Source organism: Tyto alba, unplaced genomic scaffold (assembly GCF_018691265.1).
Source record: "Tyto alba isolate M040663 unplaced genomic scaffold, T.alba_DEE_v4.0 Super-Scaffold_22, whole genome shotgun sequence".
Taxonomy (NCBI): Eukaryota; Metazoa; Chordata; class Aves; order Strigiformes; family Tytonidae; genus Tyto; species Tyto alba.
Window position 1 is genome coordinate 2,005,188 of NW_024881296.1, and position 21,788 is coordinate 2,026,975.

General features: G+C 47.0%; 1 protein-coding gene across 5 annotated transcripts in view; it reads left to right on the forward strand.

The window, feature by feature from the left end:
• Positions 1-6,695, forward strand: part of MEIS1 (Meis homeobox 1) — a 111,115-nt gene extending 104,420 nt beyond the window's left edge. For 3 of the 5 annotated variants that reach the window (XM_042796055.1, XM_042796054.1, XM_042796053.1), the window contains exons 10-12: positions 732-790; positions 2,081-2,170; positions 5,120-6,695. In XM_042796055.1, the coding sequence (XP_042651989.1) occupies positions 732-790; positions 2,081-2,170; positions 5,120-5,403 (433 nt within the window). In that variant the 3' untranslated portion in view covers positions 5,404-6,695. Of the gene's footprint in view, positions 1-731; positions 791-2,080; positions 2,171-2,438; positions 2,535-5,119 lie in introns of all 5 variants that reach the window. The other 2 variants (XM_042796056.1, XM_042796052.1) reach the window with 1 other exon arrangement.
• Positions 6,696-21,788: the final 15,093 nt, after the last annotated feature.

The following is a 21,788-nucleotide window of genomic DNA, read 5'->3' on the forward strand; positions in this document are numbered from 1 at the left end:
TAGTCCAGTAATTACAGTTTAACAAGATGTTTGCTGTAAATGGTCAGGCCTAGCTGGAGAAAACAGGATTATAAATTCAATTACTGTAAAGCTATGACCTCGCCTTGACCCCTCAGACTTTGCATAAAGAGAGGGGGGGGGGGGAAAAGCCCACCAAGAAATGGCTAGGAGGAATGCATGGCTCTGAAGTCCCCAGCAGTGTGACTTAGCGGTGATAAAACTCCAGACGTTCCCTCATTTGATGGGGTTCTGCCATCACAGTTCATTATCTTAATAGTGGGCATTAAAAGGGAATTAGGTTTGCAAGAGGTAGGGGCAGGTTTTGATAAAAAAAAATGGGAAAAAAGAAGTCAGAGGACATAAGGCAGAAATAGCACTAATGAGGGGGAGGTAGCAGATGCCCTCATGAGCATCTCGCCAGCTTCACCCATTTTTTTTGTGCCCCGTTCTGAATTGAGAAGATCATTGCTGGTATTGTTTCCTGAAAACTCGGCTAATTCCCCCATGAAAAGATGAAATGGAAGTGTCCAACTGTGGTAAAAAGCAGGCAAACATAAATCAGCTCGGAAACCCCAAGCTCGTGCTCTCAGAGGTCATTGGGGTTAGAGGTTTTGCAGTATTTGCATCCGCACGCAGCCCGACGGAGAGCACGATGGCGGGGTGAGAGGGCTTGGGGATGGGTGGAAGTCATCCCCTTTGATAACCGTTTGCTTTCCTCTTTTTTCTTGCAGGTTTATTAACGCTAGAAGAAGAATAGTTCAGCCCATGATAGACCAGTCCAATCGAGCAGGCAAGTTCCAAATAGTAACTGTATTCAAGTCACGCAGGCAAAAACCCATCCTCAAGCCATTCACTGGGAGGTCTATTACCTGGTAAATAAATGAGAAATGAAGGCTGGGAGTGATTGACAATTAAAATACAACCAGCTTTGTTTCATTACCACCCTAATCATTTTAACATGATTAAAACATTTTGGGAAGAAAAGACATTGAAAAATCAAAAAAAAAGAAACAAAAATGATCCACTCTGTGACTGGACTTCTGGTACACGTTCAGAATTAAAGCTGTTTTTATTTTTTTAGCAGTTGTTTTGAGTTTTCCTTCCCAGCTCTTTCTGCTCCTGTGACCACTCCCTGGTGCATGGCTTGGTGTGGAATTGCTGTAAACTTTATTACCTGTCAAAAGGGCAAAGGGGTCAGAATCGCTTGTGGGACTCAGTAAAGTTCAAAGACATTCAATGAGGTAGAGCTTTATGTGCTTTAATAACCCAAGGCAGCTTACTTCTGAAGCCAGCTTTTAATGTACAGTTAAAACCTGGAGTTCAGGTAGTGGTACTTGTGTAGTGTCCTTTTGTCCCTTGTCTCTTCTTTTTAGTAGCTATCTTTTGAGATCGCTGAGTGTTTGGGGTTTACTTCGGGGGGATTTATTTTTACTTTTTAAAAAATACCTGAAGTTTTTGCATGCTGGTTCTGTCTGGGGCCTTGGCTCGCCGCTCTGTGTGGGTATTTACCTTTGAGGAATAGCCTGTTACTCCCAGTTGATTTTGTTTTCTGAGTCTTTGCTGCCAAACAATCCAAATCCGTCCTTGTCCAAGATGCCTTTGGGCCACGCTTCCTCTTTGAGTACATTCAATTACTTTGTCGTTAGAGGTAAATATCTGGCATGGACATGTTCAGGTCCTGCTCTTAGAGAGGCACACGGCTGTAATTTAACACACTGCGATTTCAGTGTGACTATTCCAGCCATAAAATCCAGCTCCTATACAGGTCTTTGCATTGACGTCAGCAGTGGCAGCAGCTGGAGCTGGGTCTCCTTGTGTCTCAAGATTTTGGATTGCTAACTTCATTTCCAAGCTCACAGTAGGAAATTTAGCCAAAACTAAACAAGCTTGTTAGCCCAGCCGCTAAATTTGGACAGTAGATGTTTTTCTCTCTTTTCAGAGCCGGCATCGGTCGCCATCTCACAGAGTCCATGGTGGGGGGGTGTGTGTGTGTGTGGGGGGAGGGGGTTGTGCCTTGGCACCGTGAGAAAAGGTGACCCTTTGGGCTGTCGCTGAAAAACGATGTTCTGCACTTTTCCAGTAAGTCAAGGAACGCCCTATAACCCCGATGGGCAGCCGATGGGAGGTTTCGTGATGGACGGCCAGCAGCACATGGGCATCCGAGCGCCAGGTGAGCCCCGGGGGGAGCGTTGCCCACCGATGGGTGACCTCGATCGTGCCACCGCAGGTAACCTCCACCCTCCGCCATCGTCTCAGCTGCCTGCCTTGCCTTGCCTGTCCTCTGCCTGCCTGCAACACCACCAAGGGGAGCCAGGCATCTTCTCGTTCGAGCGGTCCTGGACCCTCTGCCCGTGCTGTGTTTTGGAAAGGGGCTTTTGGCACTATCTGTTGACTTTGCTCATTCTCTGGCATCTTCTTGGATTTTTATCTCCCTCTAGGACCTATGAGTGGAATGGGCATGAATATGGGCATGGAGGGGCAGTGGCACTACATGTAACCTTCACCTAGGTAACCAATGGCAAAGCCAGGGGGAAGTAAGTACAAACGGGGTCTTTGTTCTCACTTTGTCCGAGGGATATTTGTCGCCTTGCATTTCCCTATGTTCTCCCTGCCCATAGCCTCATGCTTGTTCCTTCCTTTCCATCCATCCATCCTACGCCTGGGCTCCTTTGGGTTTCTCTCCCTCCGGTGCAGCTCGCGCTCTCCAACCTCCCAAACGCTCCGTGCGCGCGCGCGCCGTACGTCGCCGCCGCCGTACGTCGACACTGCCATACACTGATGCTGTTATCCATCCCCAAGCACATGACAAAACAAGAAGCAGCCGGGGAGGTGGGGGAGCCCGTTGTCTTGGCAACAGACTGATTTGCAAAATGTAAGCGGTCTGCAGCAGCGCAGGGAGAGGAAAGAGCATGTCCCCAAAGTGTCATAAATCTGTCTAACCGCAGTTGATGCATGAGTTACATTTCTCCTGCTAACCTGCAAGACACCAAAAAAGCCAAACAGAGACTTCTCGTAGGTAAAAAAAAAAAAAAAAAAAAATAAATGGCGGCTTCACTTAGTTGCGTTTTGGAAGGCTGTGGATGAAACTTTGATTTTTTTTTTTTTTAATTTTTTTTTCAAGTTTATTTCTCTTTGTCTGTCCGTCATAATGGGATTACGTGTGGCAAAGGAAAAAGAGAGAATACAAAATAGAGGTGTGCGCAGCAGGCTATGGAGCTTAGCCCAGGCTAATTGACTATATCCAAATTAAGTATGCCATCACTTGCAGTGTGACAAATGGATTTGACTTATTCAGTATACAAAAATAGAGATCATTAATGCAATCTTCAGTGGCAGGCCTTGCAAAGAAAGCCTAGAAAAACTGTCCCAGTTTTTTTTTTTTTCCCTCTTGTCTTTTTATAGGGGAAAATATATTATACAAATGTTCGGGGTTTTGGTTTTTTTTTTTTGTTTTGTTTTTTTTTTAAAAGAGTAAAGCAGTTTGAAACACTGAGGCACCAGTACCATGTTTAAATGGTGCCTGATTCTGTTCCACTCACACTCTTTCTATAGTTAAAAGCAGTTATTTCAGCATCTTTGTTGTGCTCCCAGACTATATTAATGTAGGGTTTGAAGTTACCCAGGCCAAGTGTATTTCTTAGTCGTCTTCTCTGGGCACGAGTCAAAACTAAGTTTTAACAATTAGCTGTGAAAACATTCCTCTGAGCTTGGGAATGCAACAGCCTTATTACCTCATGATGGAAATTTCTAGCTTAGTTAATTTAAATATTGTTTCTTAGTTTCTGGGTCAATTAAATTTAAATGATGTATTTTATGCTTCGTGACCAATTAAATTAATAGGTTATTACAAAAAATATTATCATCTTTTTTGATTAAAGAGCTGTGAGTACAGTATATTTTATAAGCAATTTTCATTAGTTCAAAACTGTTCCTTTAGGCTAGATTAAGCAGCTATTCATTGCTAGAGCCTTGAGACCTGATTCCAAGGTGTTCGGTGCATTCACAGCGCGCTCTTACTTAGAACTAAAGCCAATTGAACCTACTTAGCAATAGCGTATGCCTTTCACCCTTGATGATTATGGAGCTTATAGCTCTCCGAAACAATACACCTGTCAGTTCCCATCAGCTACAGCAATCCAAGCAGAAGGCAGAGGCCCACAGAAAGCAGGAGGTTTTATTGTTTTAGGTCCAATTTTTTTCTTATTGTTCTCCCAAACCCACTGAAAGGTTGACTGAGTTGCACGTCTGATTTTTTTTCGGACAGAAGCGAGCAGGGGGAAAGAATGAATTGATAACTGTTACTGATGATATATCTATTTTTTTTTTTTAATGTGTTTCAAAATCCAGGTTTGATTTAACAATCATCCTTAGTAATCCTATCAATTTCGGCTTCATATGAGGCCTTTGTTCAGCGGTGTATGCGCTGGCTGTTTAGAGGCTGTTTGAATGGCACAAATACTTGGGACAGATTCCAAGTGATTGGGCTTGAGAGCTAAATAAATAACTGTTGATAAACCTCGACACTGATTTAACCCATCTCTCCTCCCAAGCTCCTCATTAACTACTGCAGCCCCCCCCCCCCTTCTATTCCCAGCACACTTTTACACGTGGGGGGACGAAGGCGGGTAGCTGGAGCAAGGCTGTGGGGGATGGAGCCCACCTGAAAGCCCTTGCAGGGCTTCCCCAGCTTGGTGCCACCACCTTGTGTGACATCAGGCGTCATCAGGCTGGCTCTGCCCCCAGCACACCTCCAAACTGGAAGCATCTCCATTGCGTGCTTTCCTAACCATAAAGGTGGAAAACAGTTTTGTCTCCCAAAAGTCTGCATTTGGAGGGGGGGAGCATGTTCTTGGGGTTTTTTTGGTTTGATTTTTTTTTTTGTTGTTTTTTTTTTTTTTTTTTTTTTTTTTTTTTGTGACTTGGGAATCATTCCCGTTGCCATCGTTGCGAGCCCGTACGTAGACTTGGGTGCCACAAAGGCGACTGCACTCGTGCACTAGTGACTCCACTCCTGGCTTTCGGCTTGAGGCCGGCCTTCCCGTGCCCGGGCGGAGGAGCTTCGTGGCCTGACACGGGTAGCTGCTCCCCACCGCTCACCGCCACCTCTTTCTCTCTGCAGGGCTGCAAAGTATGCCAGGGGATTATGTGTCTCGGGGTAGTCCAATGGGTATGAATATGGGACAGCCAAGCTATACCCCACCCCAGATGCCCCACCATCCTGCTCAGCTGCGTCACGGCCCCCCCATGCATACCTACATTCCTGGACACCCTCACCACCCAGCGATGATGATGCATGGAGGACCACCCCACCCTGGAATGCCCATGTCAGCATCAAGCCCCACAATGCTTCATACCGGCGAGCCGGCAGTGAGCGGACAAGTGATGGACATTCATGCTCAGTAGCTTAAGGGAAATACTCGTTGTCTGCAGCGACGGTAGTTTTCAAACATTGTCTTTCTGCAATGACTATGGAGTTCTTGGCATCAACTTTGGACCAAGGGACGTTCCGATTCTTCACAGGGACCCTGAAAAGCAGGAAAACACCAACCGAAGTCAACTTCTGGGGACATGCTAGATACCTATATAAGACATTAAGAGAACAAAGAGTGAAATATTGTAAAATGCTATTATACTGTTATCCATATTACGTTGTTTCTTATAGATTTTTTAAAAAAAATGTGAAATTTTTCCACACTATGTGTGTTGTTTCCATAGCTCTTCACTTCCTCCAGAAGCCTCCTTACATTAAAAAAAAAGAAGCCTTACACTTATCCTGCAAATGACAGAAAGGGCTTATTTGCAGGATTTTTAGAGCATTAAAATAACTATGTCAGGCAGAAGAATCTTTCTTCTATCCTAGGATTTCAGCCATGCACACTCTCTATCTCTCTCCTCTCTCCTCCTCTCTCTCGGCCTGTCTTTCTTCCCTTTCTCTCCCTTTCTCCCTGTCTCTCTCCCTCTCTCTCTTTCTAGCCTGGGGCGTGAATTTGCATGTCTAATTCATTTACTCACCATATTTGAATTGGCCTGAACAGATGTAAATCGGGAAGGATGGGAAAAACTGCAGTCATCAACAATGATTAATCAGCTGTTGCAGGCAGTGTCTTAAGGAGACTGGTAGGAGGAAGCATGGAAACGGAAAGGCAGTGTATTTGAAGCCTAATTGTCACATCAGAGCATCCTTGTCCCCATGCAGCAACCACCACCTTGTACATCACTTCCTGTTTTATGCAGCTCGAAACATGGACTGAAGATTTATTTTTAATACGTTGACTTTCTTTCTGGGCAAGACATCAATCATGTGTGCATTTTTTTTTTTTTTCCATAGTCCCATCATGGAGCATTTATGTATACATTGTAAATAAATTTTGTGCAAAAAGGACTGGAAAAATGATCTGTATTATTGCAATTTTTTGTAAAAGTAGCAGTTTGGTATGAGTTGGCATGCATACAGATTTACTAAGTGGGATAAGCTAATTATACTTTTGTTGTGGTTAAACAAATGCTTGTTGATAGCCTTTTTCTATCAAGAAACCAAGGAGCTAATTATTATTAATAATAATCATTGCACACTGAGTCTTAGAGTTTCTGATTGAAACAGTTTGGATTGTATAATAACTCAAAGCCCAGTTGTAGTAGTTTGAGTGCAGTAATGAAATCTGAATCTAAAAATAAAAACAAATTATTTTTTGTCATGGTGACTCCACTGCTTGCAAAATTTGTTTCCTGCCCCCCTTCAGTATTTGTAGCCATTCTATCCCAAACTGGGAGCCAAGCAGCTGTAAAATTCAGCTAGCTCTGGAGACGTACTTCATCATTTGCTATTTAAATGCCAGCTTCGTATTTAGAGAATGTAAAAGTAATGCTATGTTACATAAAGAAACTTTATCACAACTTGCACTGTAAATTGCCAGGATGGGAACTGTTACCTGTTAATAAATGTAATATCATAGGGCATTACTGGCCAGAAATTTGTAAATAGTGTTACCCCCCTCTTCCCCTGCCAAATTACATTTCTAATACGTAGTTGAAATTATTCGAGCCACCGACATACTACATTTCTTTCTGGAACTGAATATATTAAGGAAGGAGGAAAATAAAACTTGGAAAACATTACCCGGGCAATTCATATTTGTAAGTAGATGACGTGCTGGTGTGAAGGGCTGCTGGAGCTCTGTGAGGGGAGGCTGGTGCAGGCCGGCCTCTCCTCATTAACCAATTTCCTCGCACAGCTGTACTTGCTGCACCGCAGCCAGTGAGTTAAATAGCACCGAATAGCCTGGGTAGGCTGCGATGCCTTCTCACTTTCTTTAAATAAAATCCCAGCGCTCTCTCTCTCTCTAAAAAAAAAAAAAAAAAGAAAAAAAAAAAACAAACAGCCCCCCCCCCCCCCCCAAAAAAAAAAAAAACCAACACAGTTTCCCGGGAGTAGGAAAAAGACACAGATATCTTAATTAAGGCATTAAAGTGATGCAGCAGCCCCCCCGCACCCCTCCCCAGCCAGCCGGAACCCCCAGGCAGGCCCTGGTTCCGGGGATGCTGCAGGGACCCCCCGGCTGTGGCCGGGCTGGGCAGTGCAGACAGCTCAGACCTCTCTGAATTAAAGAAGCCACCAAAGTGGGATCCTCTCCCCCCGCAGCTTGGATCTCCTCCCTCTCTTTTTTTTTTTTTTTTTTTTTTTTTTGGTAACTGTGAATTTTCTTTTTTTTTTTTTTCTTTTTCCCCCCTTTTTTAAAGGGCTGCTGTACCACCAGAGGCTGCACATCTCGGCTCCCGCTTTGTGAGCTCGGAATAATGACACTTTTCTGCCAAAACGTGAATGAACGGGGCTCGCTTTTTGCTTTTTTTGTTTTGTTTTGTTTTGTATTGTTTTGCTGTATTTTTTTTTTTAATGTTTCTTGAAAGACAAAAACAAACCGCCCTCTTGCATGCGAGGGCACACGCGTCCCTTCTCGCAGCCACAGAGAAGTGGGACACAGACCTTCCTCCATCGGACCTTTTTGGGGGGGGGGAGGGAAGATTTCAAATTAAACCTACTATTATATCCCAAGACATTTAATCAGCTGTAATTATAACACATTCAAAATGAAGAATATGCCTTGACAGTATTTTTATTGTTATTGTTCATCGCATGATGTTAGACAGCTTCAGAGGCACAGGAAAGAGAAGTAAACGGGTTACAAATAGGGAATTATCCCTCGTTTAGCATTAAAATTCATTTAGATAAAATTGCCACAAACATTTAAATGGGGAGATTAGTTCCCCCTCACGCCTTATTGCACTCTCTCAATGGCTCCGTTAAGAACATTTTACACGTTGGAAATTCCGCCTTTTCGGGCCGCTCGCTGTTTCCTAGCTACCCTCCTTTCACCGCACCGGGGGGGACCCGGGGGGGGACCCGGGGGGGGGGTGGGGGTGTTGGTGCTGCCCGGCTGCGCCTCAGCGCCTGGCCCCGGGGGCTGCGCGCTGGGCTGCGCGGCGCTGCGCGGGGGGCGGAGTTTGGGGGGGGGGGGGGGAAGTGGGGGGGGTGCCGACTGGCCGCCCCGCTGTCCTGCCGCGGAGAAGCAGGAGGAGGAGGAGGAGGAGGAGGAGGAAAGCCGGTTTCGACTGCCATCTCTTGGGGGCTCGGGAGAGTGCTGCGGGGGGGGGTGGGGGGGGGGGTGGTCCGCAGCCATCTGCGCAGCGCTTCGACCACTGCGCGCCGGCGGCCCCAAGTTTGCGCAATCCCCAGCGAGGCTTTATCCTCACCCCCTGCCCCCCGCCTTTTTCTTTGAGCAGCCTCAATTTTCTGCTTCCTTCTTTTTTTTTTTTTTTTTTTTTTTTTTTTTTTTTTTGCGCAACCCCCCCCCGCCCCCACCTCCCGCGCCTCGGGCACAGCGTCCCGCGGGGCCGAGTGCGCGCAGTGACGCGCAAGGCAAGCGCAAGGCTTTACCTCTTCACACACCCCCCCCCCACACCCCCCCTCATCCCGCCACAGGGGCTCAGGGGTGGAACAGACGCGTCAGCGCCGTTTTTGCGCGTATCGCTGCTCGGGGCCTGCCCTGCGCCTGGGGTGGGCAACCCGCACCCCACCAGGGATTTTTCGGGGGTCAGAAAATCCCAGCCAAGCCAAGCGGGACGGACCAACACCCCCCCCCCCCGCCCCGCCGGTCAGGGGGACACGCGTGGGGGGTGCCCGCCTCGTCGGCCCGGCTGCGTCTCCCGCAGCCACAGGTACTTTTGGTCTCCGAAGCGGCAATTTTTGTACACGCGTTGAATTATTTCCACTCCCGGCGCTGTTGCGCGGAAAGTCCCCGCTGCCGGCGCCTCGCTCCGCACGTCCTGAACCCGCGTGGAAAACTGCAGGGTATTTCCCCCCCCTCCCCGGACCTTGCTGTGCCGCCCGGGATGATAAATATATATATATATATATATATATAAATAAAAGCAAAGCATCGTTTCCCGAGCGCCGTGCGGAGGCGGCTGCCCCCGGCCGCGGGCGGTGCGCGGCGTGGCGCGGAGGCGGGCGCGCGTGGGGCGGGCGCTCCCGCTGCCGCCGGGAGGTGGCTGCTCAGCTCCGGGCCGGGCTGTGGCTTTGTGTGTGACAGCCAGGAAACCTTCCCCGTCCCCTTAATGCGTGTGGAAATAACTGCATGCCTGTGTGGCAGCTGCTTCTAAAGCCCCAACTAACTCTTTTGGAAGAGCAGGGGGAAAAGAGTGAAAGGCGAAAGAAAGACTGTTCATTTTTTTTCCTTTGGTGCCATTTTGGATGTCATCTGTTACCTTGGTGACTGTGCTCAGCCCCCAAAGACCCTGGATTGTTAGGGGGAAAAAAAAAAAAAAAAAAAAAACGCATGCTATTTCTGCACCGTCATTTATCACTGTCACCGCATAATGATTCCCCTCGCAGCTCCTTATTGATGTTTGTAATTGCATTATCTCATAAAGGGAGGGGGTGGCGGGCCGGGATGATCAATGGAGCCGCGCCGTGCATGCCGGGGTCAGGGGCTGCGGGAGGCGGCGGGGCCCCCCCGGCCCCCCCCCCGGGTCCCCGCCAAGTCCCGGGCATCGCCCGGAGAGCGGTCCCGGCAGCCGGCGTGCAGGGACCCGGGGGGGGGGGGACCCGTCTTCTTGGGACACCCTAATTTGGGGAAGGGTGTGTGTGTGTGTGAAGGAAATTAAAAAAAAAAAAAAAAAAAAAAAAAAAAGCACCCACGAGGGAAAAATTAAAGTGGGTTTAATGTGATTGGGGTGGGAGAAAACACTCGGTAAATTCTCCCTCACTCGCCATCCCGAAAAACGTTTGGCCGGGTACCTGCCTGGAGGGCGGCGGAGCCGTGGGGGCCTCTCCCCGGCAGCATCCCCACGGAGCACGGCCGCGGAGGATGCGCGGGGCCCCGCGACGCGGAGGGGCGGCCGCCCCGGGGAAAGTGTGGAGCTCGGGATGGCGGAGGGGGGGGGGGGGGGGGGGGGGCAGGACGGGGACGGGCCCCCCCCCGGCGGGGAGCAGGAGGGAGCAGAAACGCGGCTCGTTTCCCGCATTTAGTTGTTTTTTACCGGTTTCTCTCACCGCGGCGAAGCGGCGCCGAGCTCTCTATAGAGAGGGCAGCGCTGCTAAAAAACCCCAAACCTGAGAAGCCAACGAGGTTCCCCCCCCTTTCCCCCCCACCGCCCCCCCCCGGCTCTATCAAGCTTACCAACGAAGTAAAGATTAACTCCTTTCCCCCCGCCCTCGCCGCACAAAATGAACTCCATCTGCTGAGCCCGAAAGTTAAAAGAATTCTTTCACGTCCACTTTCCCAGAGGATGAGCCAGCGCACCCCCCAAAGCCGGGACCTGGGGGACCCAAAGCCGAGCCTGGGTGAGCCCAGGGCAGGGAAGCCGAGAATTTGTCACAGCCACCCCAGGCAGCCCCGGAGCCTCCTTTTAACGCGCCGCGCTAAACCGAGGGGAAAGAGCAAATCCTCCCCAGCTCGTCCTTCCCCGCACTGACCAGCTTTCTCCCCAGGTTTCCCCTTCCTCGACCTTCCCTTGGAAATTTAGCAGCGCTTTAGTTTGGAAGCCATACAGCCTAAGCGATATTGTTCTTTCCCCTAGATCTATCTATCTATCTCTCTATATATATATTTATCTTTTTTGTATTCCCTTCAGGAATGAGAGTTGGCGCTACCGTTAGCCTTGTAAAGAAAAGCCGGTTGTCTGCATTTACATAAACATTCACGTTTCCAAATAAACTTTATAAGGATTTCAAATGGAAAGTAGAGCAGTCGGCATTGCGAAGCAGTGGGGCGAAGACACTGCACTTGAAATTTCAAATGTGAACTAATCTAACTTAGCTAGTTTTTTCCTTTTCCTGGTCTGATAGTTTGCAATCTGGAGTTCCAGACTCTAAAAAAAAAAAAAAAAAAATATTTAGTGCCATAGCCCACGGTTAAAATAGTGAAAAATTAGTCTCGTTTCAGAAATTATTTATTTATAGAACGAACATGATTAAAACATAAAAAACACACAAACTGCAGCTGCAACAAAAAAACCCCACCGTGATTTACGATTATTAAATCTTTGATTGCCATGTTAATGTTTCTTTTTCTACCTTTCATTTGCATTTTAATCTATCGAATCTTTACAATTTTGCTGCCTCCTACTCGAATGATTGATTACACATCTGAAAGAGAAAAAAAAAATACTAAGCTTTCTAGTCGAGCTTCTATTTTTCCTCCCCCCTTCCCTTTGCTGGTTAGCTTTCTGAAACCTTCCTCAACAATGTTAATGCAAGCAGGACAAATTAATTATGCTCTTTTAAATGTCAAAGGTATAAATAAAAATCCCCCCCCCCCCTTTTCTCTACTTTACCCCTCGCCCCAAATAGGAATATTTTTCCAAGTCGCTTGTTTTAAAAGCAAGAAGGAATCACTCTGGTAAAATACAATTAAAAGGAACATACGCGCAGCATCCTGACTGTAAATAAATATTATTGCGTGGAATTTTACCTATGGAATAGGGAAAAAAAAAAGCAAAAGCAAAACCAACCAACCAACCAAAAAAAAAAAAAAACACCAAAACCAAAACAACAACACAACAAACCAGGGAGGCAGGGAACGGAGGTGAGGAGCTTCCCTTGCTACTAAGCCTCAGGTTTGAGCCAGTTTCTCCCCCCTACACCCCCCCAAAAAATTAAGGAGGGGTGGTCAGGGAGCAGCCCCCGAGCAGAGGAGCACCCCCGTGGACTCCCCCTTCCCCCGCACCCCACGGGCGGTCTATTAGCGGGGCGGGGGGGGGGGGGGGGGGGGGGGGAGGTGTGTGATCTCCAAAAGGGGTTGGGTCCCACCTGCCGGGGATGCGCCCCACGGTGTCGTGGGTGCTCAGGAGGGGATACCCACGGGCGAACACTGACTTGGGGGCTGCCCATAAAGGGACACCCACCCAGGGGATTTTGCCCCCAAGGGGATGTCCCCGGAGAACCCCCCCACCCAGGGGATGCCCACGCGGGGCGGCCCCCCGAGGCTGCCCACACGGACCACGGCACTGAAGGCAACCCGCGGTCAGGGCTGGCACCTGTGGGGGGCAGAGGGGCGGGTTTTTGAGGGGGAATCGGCGAAAATAAAGGCGAAAGGAGCGGGCAAGGGCGGGAGGGTCGGGGGCAGAGGCGTGGAGGATCTGCACCTGGGGCCAGGGAGCGAGCCGTGCTGGTCGGTGGGCAGACAGAGAAGATTTAGAGGTGAAGAGACGGCAGATTGTTAAGAAAGTAATAGTGAGGTGTCCCATATACTACAGTTTTATTGTGGGGTAGTAACTACTAGATTTATTTATTGCCGAGGCTATATAATAAAGATAATGACCGCAAACTCAAGATAAATGCTTACGCCCATAGCTGGTCAATTCTTTTTTATTTAAGAGAGTGATCCGGAGAGGTGAAAGTCATCTTCTCCCGACCACAAATATCAGTCTTGGTTTCCACCAGGTTATAAACATGACATGCAAATAAAGGAGCTGCTGCTGGGCGCGGAAGGTTTGGGGTCGGGGGATGGGGGGTGCCCCCTCCCTTGCTTTTCTCCCTCGCCGAGCACCCTCAGAGGAGAGCACCGAGATGAAACAACGGGGGAAAGAACAGTCCCACGGCGGGGGCGGGAGGGCAGAAATAAAAATAGAGATACACACACCCCCTCACACCCCCGTCCTTGGGGGAAATGCTCTTTGCGAGGGGAAACGCGCGGGGAGCGGCTCCGGGGTGCCCCCGCACCCCCTCGCCCCTGCCCAGGGCGATCGGGTGTCAGCCCCACAGTCAGCGCTCCTGCCCCGGGGAGCTTTGATCCCTGCATGGTCGGGAAAAAAAAAAAAAAAAAAAAAAAAAGAAAAAAAAAGAAAAAAAAAAAAACCCAAACCACCAAAAAACCCCACCTGACGGTGAGGTGCGACGCGGGGGGAGGGAGAAAACAGAGAGAAAGAAGGGAAGAAGGAAAAAAAAAAAAAAAAAAAAAAAAAGAAGAAGAGGGAGAATAGAGTCATACAATTTCGTGGTTTGTGCGCAGGGTAAAATTATAAGGTTGAAAAGTGCGAACAATCCTCCTCAATCTTTTACAGCATCAGCGCGTTGCTCGCTGCTCTAACCAGAATCTCGCCTTCCAGCCGACCTTCAGTTGCAGTTTCCGCAGCCTTCCGCGGCTCTCCGCCGCAGGACGGGCAGCTTCTCGCCCCCGGCACCCCCCTCCCCGGTACCCCCTACCCCCGGCACCCCCCGCCCCGGTACCCCCTACCCCCGGCACCCCCCGCCCCGGTACCCCCTACCCCCGGCACCCCCCGCCCCGACCCGCGGCTGCGCCGGCCCCTGCGCGCCGCGCAAGCAGCGGGCACCGCCGCGCCTTCTCCTCCCAGCACGACAACTTGTCTGTCGCACTTCAAAGGGTGATAACCTAATTGTTTCCAGAGTTTAGGAGTAATTAAGCTACGTTAAAGAGACTTAAATAAAACCGGTTGGCCGCGCACTGGCTCCCCTTCTGCTTCAGAGGGTAAATAGGAGCCCCGTTTCTCGGAAAACTGCATTAAAAATCGTGCATTTGTATAACGTGCACGAAAAATGTAAACAGATTTCGTTTTTGAAAGAGTATGGGCAAAGTGGTGGTAATTATGTATAATTAATGCTGAAGGGAAAATGGACACATAATAGGTTCCAAAGATTAAACCATCTGTAACTATCAGGGGAACTTTTAAAGTTTTTTTGTTGCTGTTCTTTTTTTTTTTTTTTTTTTTTTTTTTTTGTCTTTTTAAATACATCTATTTCCTTTCGTGATGAATTTTTAGATGTAAAAAATTCAAGCTAACGTTTCCTTCTCTGAAATATTCTGACTGGCGAAACAAATCCCTAAAAGTTTTCGGTAATTCCCAATCTACAACTTTGAAGATCATCCAATATAAAAATAATTTGAATGGTAATTTTAACCATTATTAATGTTTGCAGCACTTAATTTAGTTAGATGCTGGCTTTCCATTTTTGATTACACCATAAGGAAGTTATTTTACTAAGAAATGTTAAGATAAAGTGTAGGCATTCCCACACATTCTTTATATTTTTTCTGGCATGTATTTATTATAGTCTACTCAATCTATTTCAATTTCTAGGTAATGCATAATCACTGGAGCCAATTTTTTTTCCAGCAACATGTTTGCAAGGGTAGAACCAGACCATGAAGATGTAGGTCCTGCTTATCTGTACATGACATTCAATGCAAGCGACTATACATTTAAATATATTTTTCCTACTGTCTCGGAGTTCACAGTAGCAAACCCACTGCATTTAACAGTTTCAAAGGTAGGAATGGATCTAGCTTTAGCAGTCCTAATAGATGTTGAGATGCTGCGGGAGCTGTAACTTCTGTCAGAGACTGTGCCTTTTTGATAATGGTAATTCTTAAGGTGTGAAGGTAGAGTTGTTAAACCTCATGTGTCAGCAGACCAGTTGCCTGAGTGGTGGTTTGCAGGGCTGGCGTGTAGAGAAAATAGATGCATTTGCGTGGAAAGAACAATTAAAGTTAGGAGGAACAGAGGCTTAAACTGCTTTGTTAACTCTTACATCTGGTTGAGAGGTAGGACTGAATCCGCTCCTCTCAGTCCGAGCTTCAGGTCTGGCTCTGCAGCGGTGCTGGGTGTTCCGGTCTGTGGGAGACGTTTTCTTCTCCAGGAGGAAACGATAGATCCCTCCTATGGGGAATTCACCAGCTGGCAGTTCAAGATGAGGTTTAGGTTGTCACTCCCGCTCCCCAACTATTGTGTCTAGCTTGGAGAAATAAATTTTTAAGCGACAGGGCTGCTTTTTGAAATCCAACATACTGCAGAGGTTTATATCCAGCTTAACCCTCCAACTTAGCTCCCAGACTCTTTCTTTAATGCAGAGACCAAGCAGCTGAGTTTCAACTTGGCATTTCTGTCAAACCCAGCTGAAGATGCTGAAGACCCTGAAGCAATAAAAGGCTTTGCTCTTCGGGGGCTAAGCTAGTTTAACCCCTGGAGCAGCTTTTGCGCAGTTCACTCCTTAGACTACCTGGAGGAGGACGAGCTGACAGCAGATCCCAGCCCAATGACTCACCCAATAACTTTTCCTGAACAACATCCACGTTGCACAGAGATCAAAGTGAGTGCTTGGGCAAATGTACATATGGGAAGGGGATGGAGGAGAACAAGGCTCAGATGGGGATTGCGATTTCGGAAGCTTACTTTTGGGAGATGAAAGTGGTTGTAAGGCCCAATGCAGGGCATCATAGAAGCTATAGTGTCTCTTAGAGCTATAAAAATCAGTTTGCTACCGAAATGCTCGGGTAGTTGCTGATGATGGCACGGGGGCAGCGTACGCAGGCAGGCGTGGTGATCCCTGGCGTTGGCCAGCATCTAGCCACAGTGGATTTAGAAGGCTCCTACTCAGTTCTTGATAACTTGCACAACACCAGAAACGTAAACTTCAGCCAGAGGCTTTTTCCCAAGCCTGGGAAATCCCCTACAAAGCCTCCTATGTTCAAAAAACCCCTTTCCCCTTCACCACTGTCCTGGATGGAAATTAAGGAAGAAAACCCCCACGGTTTGTCACTGTCTTTTACTGGAATAAATTAACAGCATACTTCCCTTTTCAATGCCTTTTAATGTGCTAATCATCACTCAGCCAGATGCAGACACCTTACTCTTTCAGGGCACCTAATGTGTCCAAGCACAAGATGAATTTGAAGTCAATGGGATTTCAGATTCCAAGGGCACCTTGGGGTGGTGCAGAGCCAGGGGTAGGAAATGCTGCCTGATGGGAGGGCAAACCACCTCGGGGTGCCTCAGTTTCCCCATTGATGAAACATGCTTAGTGGCTTGCTTTCTTATCCCCTGACTTGTTGCCCAGGGTTTGAGCTGCCACCACTGGCTGCTAGGATCATTAAGCTGGTGATGAAAAAGTAGGCCTGTTTTTTCCTAAAATGGTGCTCTCACAGTCCCTGCAGGTGGGATTTCCACCTCCCTTCCCAGTCGCTTCCCACAGGGGTTTTTTTTGGTGGTGCATGGCAATGAAGCTGGCCTGGCAGAGATCCCACACATACTTGGGTCCCGGTATGGGACTGAGACTCAACATTTATTTGCTGTGAGCCCTACCCAGATTACAGCAGAAATGGAAACCATCACCTGAATTCTCTTCTCTGGATGGATTGCTCTTTTTTTTTGGCCTTATTTTAAAATCACTTTGCCCAGAGCAGAATTAACAACAGGCCTTGTTAACAAAGGGATCAACAACATCTTTCCTGATGGCATTAAAACCTCCTACCTGGAAAATTAGTCCTCCTGCTATTAAACCTCCTTCTCCTCTTACAAAATGTTGGAACTTGTTAGTGGTTTGTTACTTGCACTGATGCTCTTTGGCAGTAATTAGAGAGATGCTGAGGAGGCAAAGTCCAGGTTTGGACCCAGATTTAGCTTTCTGCTGAATTTGAAGAGCTGCCTGGCCACTGAAGCTGAGCCAAGACTTGCATTTCAAGAGGGTGATGATGAAAGGCATTGAATATTTGCTGCGGAATTTTTGCCAAAATGCGATCAGCTTTTCTCCCAAACCGGTGTCCCTATCCATACCAGAATGGGGTACAAGCCAAAATTGAAAGGTAAGGGGTCTGCTCCATTTAGCAGCAGTCCTTGAACCTCTGTAGAAGCTGGTAGCTGTGGCTTGAGAGGTGACCAACCTCTCCTTTGGTGCCACCATGCCCATCTAGTGGAAGGCACCATCCCATGGCACCTGGAGGATGCAAAGGCATCTTCCCTCCTCAGCCGGTCAGTACCGAGCCACCAACTCAGGCAGCTGCTGGTGGTGGTGTTTAGCTCAGCTTTGTGGTCGCGGACGGGGAGTGACCAAAATGTGCAGTTCAGGTTTATGATAGGAGAATCCCCTTTTTCTATCATTGCCATATATCTCCTGCTTGATATCTGCCCAGGGACAAAGCTGTGGTGCTTTACCTAATCTCTCCGTCGAGCAGAGCTGTGGAGCTGATGTAGGCATCCATCAGTACAGGAGCCACCAGGCACTGAGCCTGCTGAGCTGGAGGATGTGCAGCAAGAACTGTGTTTTTTACACCAGGAAACAGCAGATAGCAATGGCTCATTTTGGAGCAGAGGAAGGTTCCTCCAGACCCACGGAGGTGGCAGCTTGAGGCTCTGCAAGATGCTCTTTGCAGAGAGACCCATTGTCCAAAGGAGTTGCTGGATGTGGTGAGAACAGCTGAGGTGGAGATCTTTGTCCTGGGGAGGAAGAAGGAGCCCTTTTAACCTCTTTGTTCCCAAGCCTGTCAGGGGCGGCTGCGCTGTAGTTCCCCTCCCAGCTTCCTTCCCTCTGCCCTGGCCACAAGCCCTGGGGGCTGGGCTGGAAGGACATCTTATCTTGTTTATATAATTCGAGTGCTGGAGGGTCGACTCTTTTCCTTGGCAAAATGTTCTCACGCTGGGGGCACACCTCCTCTGTGAGAAGGAGAGAGGTTACAGCCCAGACTGGTCTCTTCAGTGGGGGAGTGGGGGAGGAAAAGAAAATTGGCACAGAATAAAATAGGGACTTGCAACTCCTGGACACTTGGCTATAACCAGGAAGCATGGCTGTATGTGCTGGGATGGCTCAGCAGCACCCTGCAGATGGGGGCTCTTGCCTTCCCTTGGGAGAGGCACCCCAGTTTTTCCCAGCATGAGGGCTGGGAAACTTGCAGTGAAGAAACTGAGGACAGAGACAGTAAGAAGTGACTGGATTTTTTATTTTTAGCATGTCTTTCTCGGCCTCCGAGCGAGGAGACATGTAGTCAGCCAAAGGACCTTCTGTATTAGAGCAGAGCAAGGTCCTCGGCCCTCGGCACTGGCCAAGCAATGCATCTGCTCACCTCTGACCGAAGAGGACTAGACACAACCCCATCAGTGCTAACGAATGTCTCCCTCAGAAAAACCCTGGCCAGGCAGGCGAGACGGAGCAACGTGCCATAAAACCACCTCCTCGGTGGCGCGGATTGCAGCCTTGTGACGGACGTGACCCCAGTCTGCTTCAAATGGACTTTTTATGGCCTTACATCACTGCAGCCTGCCCCACCTGCCTCTCTTCTCCCAGCCATGCTAGCCCCTAGGTAGGCAAATCGTGAGGCTGATAATCAATGATTTTTAGTGCATTTCTTGATTAAACCCACTGTGGTGTCTGCTTTATAAAGTCCCAACTGCTCAGCTGATGCACAATGTAAATATATATATATATATTTTAGCCTACCTAACCCTAGGAATTCTAATTATGCATCTAAATTTCTGCTCCATTTTGGAGGCATATGAAGCTCTTCAAGTCTATGTCGCTAAACTGTGTTATCACCTGAGCAAGGGAAGTGCAGGCTTTTAGCACCCAGACACTTAGGAGTTGTTGCTTGGTCAGTTTGTCGTTCTTTGCTAACCTTTAGGATTAAACACCATGTAGTTGTTACAGTTAGAAAAGCCCTTCAACAGCAATAATAACAATAATAATAAATTAAATTATCATTACTATTGTTAATAATAACAAAAATGCAACAATTCCTTTCTTTGTACTTCTTAGAACTATCTTTATGAACTAAGTTTTATGCAAGCAGTAAGCAAATGTTATTCAGTGTCAATAAGCAATATTTTCTCCCCTCGAAAATTGGGAATGCTGAAATACGGAGCAGCTGAGCTGAGCTTTCCAGAGAAGGGCTCTGACCTTACTCTTCATATTCTCCAGGTGGAAAAGCCCTTGGGTTAGTTCAGGCCCCAGTTTCAGAAGCAAAGAATATGTAGCCTAAGGTTTTTCAATGTGCATAACCAGGTTGAAATACCATGCTTCAAATTTTGGCTTGGGGAATTCCTCTTAGACTAGAGCAAAGAGGAACTTGGTGAAAGATTTGTTTTCTAAAACAGGTTGACCTTACAAGTGCATGGGAGGGTGAACTGTGCAATTCAGAGTACAGAAATCTCTGATTTATTAAAGCCCTCCAAGGTCTACAGTCCTTAATAAAAGAGGACTCAATCAAGGCTGAACTTTCTGCAGCTAAAAATCAAGGAATTTGTATGTTGATTTCTATCCAGGGCCTATGGATGACTGTTTATTGCAGTTCAGGGACAAATTCAGCAGGAAATTGAAAGTGGACCCCTGAAATAAAGGGGTAACCCCAAATTACCCCCAGTGCAGAGGAGAGCTGGACTTGGTTTATTCTATTTTCACATAGGCATGGTGGCTGCGTGGTAAGTATGTGCAAGTATGAATGGCACATAGCTGCAATAAAACATTAAGCATCTTTTACAAAAAATCGCTTTATTAGTACTTATCTTTCCTCTCTTTCTCATCCTTGACTGCTCTGTTGAGCTCAATTACGGAAGTTTCTCCACTGGTGGTGTAAAAACCCACACAAAACAAGGAGATGTGTAAGAAACAACTTGCAATTGAGACTACTCGCTTTCTTACAGTACACATAATCAAAGAAGGTTGGTATTAACTTTATGGTTAGATGAAAAAAGGCCTTTGAAGGAGTTGAATGGAGCTGTTTGTTTTTCCTTTTGGAGCCCTGTTCCTCCAAGGCATGCTGTCATGTTCACCGGACCTGAGTTTTATAGGTTGGACTGGAGCCTTTGACAAAACTGAATTTACTTTAAATGACTGAAATTAGATACTTATAATCCAAAGTAACAGCCTAGGGGCTCTCTTGTGTATTATCCTTCACTCTCAGTCCTCTGCTTTGTAGTGTCAATGGAATAATTTGTTAAGAAAGTAGAAATATAAAGCAATAATTCTGAAACCGAGAAGGAGCATGGACTAACCCTGTATTTTGCCGATACTTGTTATCTTCTTACCTAGTATGACAGTGCCTCTCACAGAGATAGCCACTTCAGAGTGAGGTTTTGTCAAATTTCTGGTTTCGGAATTATGATTCAAATATACTATTTTGTTCTTTGTGTTATTTAAGTGACACCACCGCTTTCCTTCTCTCCGCATGGCACGGATGGACATTGAAGTTGGAAAGCAGAAGAGACATTTCTTCCTAGTCACGGTGAGTGGTTGGATACCTACTTTCCAACCATTTTTTCTATTAAATTGAAGTATCTAGATCTCCCATCAGTGCTCAGCAATCTTTCCCAGCAATCTCATCACATGCCTCACTCTTCCATATCTCAGGGTCAGATATTTCAACTGGTCTAAATCTGGGCAGCTTCACTGGCTTCCGAGACAGTTTATATTAACTGAGGATACGGCCCTTTGTATTTCTAGCTTGACAAGGTAAATAGTCTCCAAATCAGCCAACTTTTAATTATATTTCTTGTAGCATTAAGCTGTGTATGTCTATAAATGAGGGAGAGTTCATGGTTTTTTCCCTACATACCTGCATGCATGTGCACACACGCATAGAGACTAAACTGCACATGAAATGTGTTGGGTTGAACAAATGCTGTAAAAATGGTAAGAAAAATCTTTAAACATATGGAAAATATCGGGGCTGGCTTTCCAACTCCTACTAGTAATGGAGCATTTACTTGGGCGGCAGTGAACATCCTGCGCCTGTTTCCCATTGATCAAAAGTAGAAAGTCCCACTAAGGTGCTCATGAAAACTACCAATGCTGTTTACAGGGTTCAACAGAAAACCATGAAATTTATACCATGATTGGGTTTTGATAGATTTAGACTACTTAACAGTAATTCTCCATCATCCTACACTTGAGTGATCCAACCCTATTTATCATGTTTCCTGGTGTGCTGCTTCAGGAAGCCCTACCTGCATTTCTTTCGGCATCTCTACACAAGCATTTAAGGAATTTCATGAGGATTATTATTAACAGATTACCCAAGAGTGACTTTCACATGAGGGCAAAGAAATACCCTTATGCTAGTTTACACACAGGCTATGCTCCAGCCTGTAATCCGGGCTATGCACTTCATGCTGTTAAACAAATGGATTTGCTACAGGATGCAGAAACAAGGAACCGCACAGTTTGAAAGGGGAGTGCTGCCTTGAAACCTTTTCTTTAGGGTGTTGTGTGGCCTGCCAGTATTTTGGAATGTGATGGGGTTGCAGCTTTCTTATCAGTTTTATAAGAGTAATGGCCTTTGGCTTATGAGACTGTGCTTTAAGCATGTAAAGAAATTGTAAATGTTTTTGAAGTGACAGAGCCGAGCCAATCAAATGTCTCCTTAGTACCTACATCCTCTGCAGTAGGACTTGTAACCTACTTTTATGAAGTGAAAAAACATCTTATTAATTTACTGCCATTACTGCGTAGTGGGATTTATGTATGCCTTACTGTTAAGTGGAGATTATCACATCAGGGCTCTCATATC